This window comes from Sarcophilus harrisii, chromosome 3 (genome assembly GCF_902635505.1).
Source record: "Sarcophilus harrisii chromosome 3, mSarHar1.11, whole genome shotgun sequence".
Classification (NCBI taxonomy): Eukaryota; Metazoa; Chordata; class Mammalia; order Dasyuromorphia; family Dasyuridae; genus Sarcophilus; species Sarcophilus harrisii.
The window spans coordinates 359,261,086-359,270,303 of NC_045428.1; the positions used below are offsets into that span (position 1 = coordinate 359,261,086).

A 9,218-nucleotide genomic window follows, 5' to 3' on the forward strand; every position below is an offset into this window, starting at 1 on the left:
AGAGAAGTATAAATCCATGATAGAACACTACATACAGTATTATATTCTTGGCATAGAATTTATAAATAAACATTACTCATTAACAAGATTAAGTCAAAGTAATAAAATGAACATCCTTGCAATGGACTTGAGCTCATTGCTCTTCTGGAGACTGGAAGTCTTTAGATATAGGATTAGTGTAGACCCAGTTGTTTTAGAACTTGTGTAATTTGAGCTCCTGCCTTGAGCAGACAAAAGATTGTAAGTCATAGGAGGTCTAACTTATATTTCCCATAAGCTTAATCATCAGCCTTAGATGCAGGAAATCTGGGTTCAAAGTCTTGCTTCACTCATAACATGGTAACTAGTAGGAAGGATCTGGCTGACATCAGGAACTTCTGACCTAACAAACCTCAGCTAACTCATTAAAAATAAGTTAGTGGAATGGAAGCCAGGGTTTTCAAGGAACAATACTGTCATTTTCCCCTCAAAAGTTTCATCATTCTCTCTATTCTTGGTATAACTTCTCTTTTTTCTCATTTCCTGACCCAGTCTCAGTCCTAAATCCCCATTGCTTCATATGCAAGATGGCAGATTGAGAAAGGCACTGTCATTTCTTATGCTTGGGATGGACCCTCTGTCATCTTCATCTTTCAGAATCCTTGTCTTTTTTTCAGGATTCAGCTGAGGTGTGTGAAATTGCTGTATTTTTGTTCTGTTTGGCCAAAAGCCTAGCATGTGACCACTCTGGTATGTGTTGTCTCTGACATAAGACTTTCCAGGGGATCTGTTTTCCCCATTGTTCTGGATTTTGGAAACATGATTTGACAAGTCAGCATAATGATGACAATTTAAGCCCATCCTTACCTGTAGTCCACCTCTAAAGACCAATCACAATCTAGGTTAGCACCACTGAATCTTATATAACCACTTGTATAAAAGATTGCTTCATCTGCTCTAATGCATCCTTGGCCACTGAAGAACTTTGGGAGCTCACTTATTGAGAACTACTAATTTTACTAAGAAATAATCATATTTGGATATTATGCCTTAGTTTCTCTTCTCCTCATTGCGAATTTTTATCCTGACAGGTACTATCTCCTGCATGAAACCTTCCCTTAACCTTACCTCTTCCCTCGAACTTGAGGTATTAATACTGTCCCCCTCAATTTTCCTCATACTGTGTTTATCAGTGGGAACTGACGTCTCCCTTGCGCCCTCCACACACTTCCTTCAAACCTGCCCTTTATATTCATTTGCATATCATTTTACCTGGATTAAAAAAAAAAAGGGTAAACTGATAATTTCTGGAGTTTTGGGATGGGAATAACACTGTAATTTGTCACAGATTTATAGTGCTTTCAGGGATGTCTCCCTTGATTGCAGAGACAAATGAATTGAAAGTCAGAACAGTTATATTTGAGCCAATTCAATTCAACAAATATTTATTAAATGCCTATTGTGATAATGGAATACTACTGTGTTATAAAAATGATGAGCAGGTTGATTTTTATAAAAACAAGGACTGGCATGAAATAATGCAGAATGAAATAAGCAGAACTTAGAGAACTTTGTATACAGTACCAGCAATATTGCTCAAAGAGGAACTGTGAATGACTAAGCTATTCTTAGTAATGCGATCATTCCAATCAACTACAAAGGACATATGAAGGAAAACACTATCTATCTCCAGAGAAAGAACTGATATATGGAATTATGTATGATATGGTTCCATATACGTGTGTGTGTGTGTCAAATGTTCTCTATTGTGCAGTTGGGAGGGAGACAACTTGAAACCCAAAATGTAACAAAAAATATATGATACATTTTAAAAATGCCTGCTACATGCAGGATTCGGAGACATGAATTTAGGGAATCAGCTAAGAGTCTACATAGGAGAGCCTCCACTAAAGACAAAGATTCCTTTCTTTTTATCCCCTTTTCTTCCTTTTCTTCTTGTTCTTGTCCTCTCTGTGTCTCTCTCTCTGTCCCTGTCTGTCTCTCTCCTCTTTCCTTTCAACTCATACCAAAATTTATAATCTTAGTTGTCTGAGGCACTAGAGCGATTAAGTGATTGGCCTTGGGCCCCTGACAATGAGTATCAGAGGTGTGAGGAGTCCTGTTGACTGAGACAAGGTGCTCTCTTGTTTTTCCCTGTATCTCATTATTAGTGTTAATGATGCTGATGACATCATAGACTGCTTAATCTTGCACTGAGAGGAAGAAGCACTGTGTAATTTATTCCATACGTTCAACTATAGTGACCTAGGAGACTCTCAATCAACACCTATCAGTCCAATAGGTAATGCTGATGTTGCACATAGGAACCTTAAGTAATTGCTGAATTGAATAAATGTTAAGCACTAAGATAGCTTGGTGGTTCAATGGCTAGCATGTAGGACTTGGAGTCAAGAAGAATGAAGTTCAAATCCTGCTTGAGACACTAGCTTTGTGGTCCTGGGCAAATCCTTTATCTATAAAACGGAAATAATAGCATTTCTCTCACAGGGCTGTTATGAAAATAAAATAAAATATAGTACTAGTAAGGTACTTTTCAAACTTTAAAGGATTATATAAGGGCTAGCTATTATTATTGGGATTCAAATGATAAATAAATAAGATGTATCTAAATTGAACTAAATGATGAAGGTTGATGGCTTTGGGATATCATCCTTCTCTAGATCTGAATTATCTTTCCCGTAGAATGAGAGAGTTGGACTAGATGTTCTTAAAAATCTCTTTCAACCTTTTATTTTATGATAGCTGGGGAAACTTTTAAGAGAACCATCTTTGTCCTTTCAAGTTCTCCTTTCCATAGCAACTAGGTTGACGTAGTGACAAAAATGTCTGACTTGGAGTCAGGATATACCAGCATTTGAATCTAGCCTCAGACACTCTCCAAGTGGGCGATCCTGAGCATATCACTTAACTAATCTCAATTTTCTGCAAAATGGGCATAATCTCTAACTCTTACAGAGTTGCTGTGAGGACCAACAGAGATAATACACATAAAGTTCCTTACAAACCTTAGAAGCCTATATAAATGTTAGTTATTATCGCCCGTCCCTCAACCCCCTCCCATCCCCTCAAGATAACAGCAGCAACCCACTCCAGAGGCTTGGCTTTATTGTATAGTTTTGTTTTTTCTTGGCTAGATGCCATAATACAACAAGCTGTGGAGACGATACACATGATCACAGGACAAGACAGCAATGCCAGTGGTCGTGGGGAGCTGGGTTCTGGTTTTTTAGAAGTAATTTCATGAGGATTGGCACCATTTATTTCTCCATTGTATTCCTCAAAAAACTCCAGTGTGGCTCTGCGATGTCACCAGAGAGGTACCGGAGCAGCCCAAATAATAGGGTTGGGGGACAGGAATGCCCTAGAAGGGTGCTGTCTCAGGGACATGACTACCATTTAGACCTATACCATTAGTTCACTGCCTAGTCTCTTCAAACAGGAGGCTTCCTTCATATACAAGGATCCAATTATTTCAGCACAGCCTGACTTAACTCATCATCAGCTCCTAGGTTTGAATTCTGGAAGCTTTGTGAAAGAGGATGGTGTATGTGAGAATGGGAAGAAGATGGACATAATAGAGATGGGAGTACTGGTATATTTACCATCCATCTTTTCCCTAAACCCCCATTCATTAGATTTGGATGCAGAGACTAGAAGGGGCAGTTCTCAGTTCATGGAAACTGCTCGTACAGCTTTTCCCCTCCTCCCTTCTTCTTCACCTCTATCTTCCTCACTTTCTGGTTCTGCATTAGCTGCTAGGCTTCTTGCCAGTGGGGGATTTTCTGAAAAAGGGTATTTCTAGGAGATTTCTGAAAATGGTAAAAATGGAGTCATTTCTAACTGATCATTCTGGTGTGGTTCTTTCCAGCTCAGTAAAAACATGGCAAGTTTGAGAAACTTGCAACCACCATCTCCTTTAATTCAATAATGGTTCTGTTGTTTTTTCCCATCCTGGCCAAGGGATGCTCCTGACACAGGATACCTTCCACATACTGCTTCCCCCATATCATTGCCTGTCCTCCTAAACTCAGGCAGGGACAGAAGATCCCAATGTATATCCTCTGTAGAACCTCTCTAGAGGTCATAACAATTCCATCCTTGCCAATCCAAAAGCTGGCTTGGTCTCTTCTCTGCCCCCTTGCTCCCTGCTTTACAAACTTCCTAAGGAAAGAAGAAAAATAACCCCAAACAAATCACAGAAGCAGCCCTGGAATGACAAATACAAAAATGCAGCCGGTAGTACCGGGTAAGGAGAGTATGGGGTGCAAGGCGGCAAGGTGGAGGAAGAGTAGGTGAATGATGGCATGCGGAACTAGGATTCCTCTAGAGGGGGGGGTTTCCTGCCTCCTCTCACCTCCCCGGGGAGGGGGGTGAAGTGGGACAGCCGGCTCAGAGAGAAACAGGGGGGTTCCTGGGGGCTGGGCTCATCTTTTCTGTTTCCTCCATGTCCCCCCAACCAATCACAGGCACTCAAAATCCGTGGCCTGTAGGAGGGGGAGGGAAAGTAGCAGCAGCAGCAGCCAGGAGGTATTCTGGACCAGAAGGCTCATGACCCCACAGGTTTGTAGTTTATCTGATGAGAAAGAAGAAAGAGCAAGGATATCATGGAAGAATGGAGAGGATGGGGTAGGGGAAGAGCTTGGAACAGCATGTGGACATTGGCACGCATGGTAGGACCTACCCTAAGCTGCAGACCTGGGTCAGTAACTTCCCCTCTTGCCCAGCTAGGGACACAATTTTCTAAAGCAGGAGAGGTAATGGGTCACAGAAAGGAACCGTCACTTTGGGGAATGAAGACAATGCTTTCTGAGAAGTGTCCAGAAATCAGACTGCAGGCTGCAACAGGTGATAGCGGCTTGGGGCAAGGAGAGAAGAGTTGGAGGTATTAGGGATGCCTTTTATGACAGGCTCCTTTCCATCTCCTTGCAAAGTCAAAGAACTCTTGGGAACTCTTGGGTATTCTTTTCTCTTTGGAACTGGACTGCAGTCAAACTCACCAAGTCCTGCCTATCCCATTTCTATCTCAGGAGTTTCTTTTACTTATTTTGGTCTGGAGAAATCTCTTTTCCCCAAACCTCTTTCTCCTTCCATTCAAGGGCTTCCTTTGCTAATCCCTGGGACTCTTTTCATTCTTCTACTGCCCACTTTCTTTCTACACCCCCCACTTCTCCTGGCCTTTGGGGCTCCCCTCACCTTTGTAGACAGTGATGTTCTTGCTGACAAGGGAGTTGGGGATCCCAGAAGCACGCAGCTCGCAGGCATAGACACCCTCGTCCTTTTGGCTGAAGTCTTTCAGGTAGAGAGCCATGTAGTTATGGAAGATGGAGAGGTTGACCCGGTTCCGGTAGGCATGCTCAGGCACTCCAATGGTGGAGTTCAGCACATGCTTTTGTTTCTCTCGGGTCAGGCTGAACTCATACTGAAGTGGGGACTTGGTGTTATTCTCATAGCGACAGTCCACCCTCAGGCTCTTGTCCGCCAAACAAGCAGTCAAACTGTTCATCTTCTGTCCATAGGTCACCTGCAAGACTGGTGCATGCACCCAACCACTCCTTATTGAGATGACTCAGGATTACCCCAGAGCTGGCATGGGCAGGGAGAGGGAACTCGGGGGCGGGGGGGAAAGAGGCCCTCTTTAGTTCCTTTCCTATTTCCTTATGACTCTCCCACCCCCATTCTAAGAGAGCAGAAACAAAGGACTGTTGCTAATTTTTTTTTTTTTTTTGCCTTTCTTTGTTTCAGAGTATAGGCGGGCAGTGGGAAGAGGTGAGATATTTTCCACGTAAGCCGCGTCTATCACCTACCCCTCCTCACAGGACCCAGGAAGAATCATGCAAGCTCCTAATCTCCTATGAGGAGATATCCCCCGTTTTATAGATTGGGTTTTGGATCTTCTGTTCTCCCCTGAGATACCCTCAGGAGAGGTAACTCTGAAGCGCCAATGAGACCAAGCTAAAGGAAGGAGGAGACCCATCCCCACCCCCCTCAACCTGCTACCTGTCAACAGGACAGCAATGCCAATCTTGGAACTCAACATGTCAAGATGAGGGTGCAGACTCAGGCAGCAGCCCAAATGTCACCAGTCACGATCCGGACTGCTGAGGGAAAGATGGGGTTACAGAACCACACTCACTAGCTTACTTTGTAATGGCTTATGTAGCACTTTGTCTAATATTTCAAAATGCAGCATCTCATCTGAGCTTCACAACACTGGGGACAGTCAGGGTGTAGTATAAGCAACTCTGTAGCCAGGCTCCCCAGAGTTCTGGCTTTGATAATCATGGCTCCTGTGATTTCAGGCCAGTCACCTTCTGTCTCTGGATCTCAGTTTCCTTCTCTGTAAAATGGGGAGGAAGTTGAATTTTTAAGCTTTAAATCTGCAATCCTAATATCTCCTGCTTAGGGATAAGAGACTCAGGCATGGACTGATGGGGGAAAGGTCAAATACCAACTCAGGGAAAGAAAGAGGGCTTGACTTTAGCTTTTCTTTTCCTAGGCTTGTCAATTAGAACCTTGAGGACATATATTGTCAATCATTGTCTGCATGCATTTAGCAGGACGTTGGCTTGTACCAGGGGCTGGAAGACAGCATGTGTACATGTAAGTGTGCGCAAAATATATATAACTTGTTCCCTCTCTTATTTGCGAATGGGCTCGGCTAATTCCTCTGATCTTACTGGGGAAAGTGCAGGCAAAAGGAATAAGTGACTTGCCCAGTAGTTTTTCTGCAGACTAGGGGGAAGGAAGAGGTGATCAGAGGTGGGTATGGGAGTGGCTAAGATTATTTCTAAATGCTTTTGCACAGGGAAGAAGAGAGTGTATGTGGGTGTGGGTGTATGTGTATGAGAAATGTACTTCCAGTTTTGAGTGGAGTGTAAGGATCTTTCCAGGTAAGGGAAGATCCTCCTATCCCCATCTCTTCTCTCCCCGCCCATCTCCCCTCTGGCTGCAGTATCCCAAATTAACTCCAGGGGGCCCCACCCTACTGGCTCTGTGCCTAAGCCTTCCCTTAAATGCTGACAAGTGGAGTCTACTCCGTTTTCCAGAACAGACCATCCTCATAGTACTCCCGGGGCATCCCAGGGTTTTAAGGATCCAAGCTAGTCTTGACAGTCAGGACAAGTGCCCCCATGTGCACCCAAGTGTGCCTGAGGGCAGGCAAACCCAGGAGTGTGCCCTTGGAAGTAGGGAGGTTGTGGCACTGGGCAAGTCGGCTGGATGCATGGGGAAGGGAGAAGGCTCTCAGAGAGTCGTGAACAAGTATAAGCTGGAGAACGGGGGACACGACGACAACTCAGAGTTTTTATGACCCTGGTCCTCAAATCTAAACATTATTAGTGTTTTACCACCTCAGGTATAGCTAGCTGTAGGAGGAGTGGAGCGAGGGGGATGAGAATGATTAAAGTTTAGACAAGGTGGTCAATCTCCCCAGAGTCTGGGTTTGGGGAGAATTGGTAGAGGATGAAGAGGGATCATTTTGTGGGTTTAATCTGCCAAAAAGAGTAGAGAGGAGGAGGAGGCAGAAGGGGAGCCTGGGGAAAAAAGAAACTGGGACAGGAGGGCGAGGGCGAGGGCAAGGGACAGGAAGAGGAAGAGAGGGAAAGAGAGGGAGGGAAGGAGGAGGAAGAGAGGGAAAGAGGGAGGGAGAAAGAGGTGGGGAGAGAGGAAAGATGGAAGAGAGAAGGGGAGGGAGGGAGGGAGAGAGAAAGAAGAGAGAGGGAGGGAGAGAGAGAGAGGAGAGGGAGGGAGAGAGAGAGAGAAGAGAGAGAGAAGGAGAGAGAGCGAGCGAGAGAGAGCGCAGTGCAGGAGAACAAGGGAGAAAAGATGAGAGCGAAGGGGTGGGATTATTTGAATTGAGGGATACGAAGGGAGAAAAGAGAACAGAGGAAGGAAGACATGAGAGAAGAGTAGAAAGTGGGTTGTTCGGATTAATTTTCCATCTCTCTTAGCCCAACTTCAAGTAAATCTTCTGCAGCAAGACACCTAGTCCTATTTGCTCTCGTCCACAGCCTTAGCACACTGCTCTCCTTAATTCTGCATCCCTTCCTTCCCAGTTTCTTCAGTTCTCTTCTCCCCTCCCGTCCCCTCCCAGTACTAGACCCCTCCCCCTTCTGCCAGGCTCCCTCCTCCAGCCCCTCCCTCCCGCCTGCCCTCTCCCCTCCCCCGGCACTGCGGCTCAGCTTATTCCCGCACCGAGGGGTGCTCCCTATTCCCGCAGTTCTTTCACCCGCAGAGCTAGAAGTCTGCCAGTCTCAATTCCCCGGGTTAAATCATGATAGAGCGTTTTAGGATGTGCGATCCAACCTCCCATTTTGATAACGATATAACACTTGAGGTGTATGTTGAGCAGGAAAGAGGGGTTGCGAGCTAAACGTGAGACAAGGTCAGGGAACTGCCTTTGCTCACGCCCCAAGCTCCCCAACCCCCAGTTCTTCCCCACTTCTCTGAGGTCGGTGTAGCTTTTTCTATTAGCTGGTAGAAGGAAGGAGGCTCTAAGCAAAGCGGGGCGCTTCTCTTTCTCGTACTCCCATCTTCTCCAGTCCAATGCAATCCTAACCTTCTCCTGTCCTACAACCTTTTTCTGTCCCTCCCTCTGCAGCGAACTCCCCTATTTTGCAGCTGCCTTGTCTCCTTCTACCAACGAAGCTCTCCACATCGCCAGCGTTCAGCGCTCGCTATTTCTGTGGGTCCCCTAGCATTACGCACCACCCCCGCTCCGGAATCCTTCTTACCGGGATCATCCAAGACTGTCTCCTTCACCCTGGGAATTCCCCAGGTGGTGGAAAGGGCAGAGAGAGCTACCCAGAGAGAGATGGTTCAGGATTGGAAGCGCAGGTTGCGTTGCTCTGGCTGCCCCCTGCCCCTTAGAATAATCCCCAAGTGGACCTGGGCCCCATCCCGGACGCCTACCTGTGGGCCAAACCTCCCAGCTGCCGCCGCCAACCACCGCTTTTCTCAGCAAGATGAGAGGTTGTCTGTAAACCCTAGAACCGGGCTCTGAGCCCCGCAGTTTCAGACAGGGGACTAGAGGGAGGGGCAGAGAAGCTCCACCAATCAGCTTCGGGGTAGGGAATTGGCTGGGTGGGGGTGCAGGAAGATAGTTGGCGAAGAAAGGTTTGGGAGGAAAGCGGGGGTGGTAGTGGGGGTTGGTAAACCGCCCTGCGGGAGAGAAAATGGGTTCTGCGGCTGTTTTGAAGGCTTAATAGACCCACCCATGG

At 45.9% G+C, this 9,218-nt stretch overlaps 1 protein-coding gene across 3 annotated transcripts; it reads right to left on the reverse strand.

The window, feature by feature from the left end:
• Positions 1-3,088: 3,088 nt before the first annotated feature.
• THY1 (Thy-1 cell surface antigen) lies at positions 3,089-9,010 on the reverse strand. Of its 3 annotated transcripts, none has more exons than XM_023499403.2 (4): positions 8,911-9,010; positions 5,998-6,095; positions 5,194-5,529; positions 3,089-4,573 (listed from the first exon to the last, which is right to left on the reverse strand). In XM_023499403.2, the coding sequence occupies exons 2-4, from the start codon at positions 6,035-6,037 to the stop codon at positions 4,461-4,463; spliced, it is 489 nt and encodes a 162-aa protein (XP_023355171.1). In that variant the 5' UTR covers positions 6,038-6,095; positions 8,911-9,010; the 3' UTR covers positions 3,089-4,460. The 3 variants fall into 3 exon arrangements, with proteins under 3 accessions (XP_023355171.1, XP_003764185.1, XP_031816004.1); XM_003764137.4 differs by having other exon boundaries at positions 5,998-6,098; XM_031960144.1 differs by lacking the exon at positions 8,911-9,010 and adding an exon at positions 8,733-8,871 and having other exon boundaries at positions 5,998-6,098.
• Between the last annotated feature and the right edge of the window lie 208 nt (positions 9,011-9,218).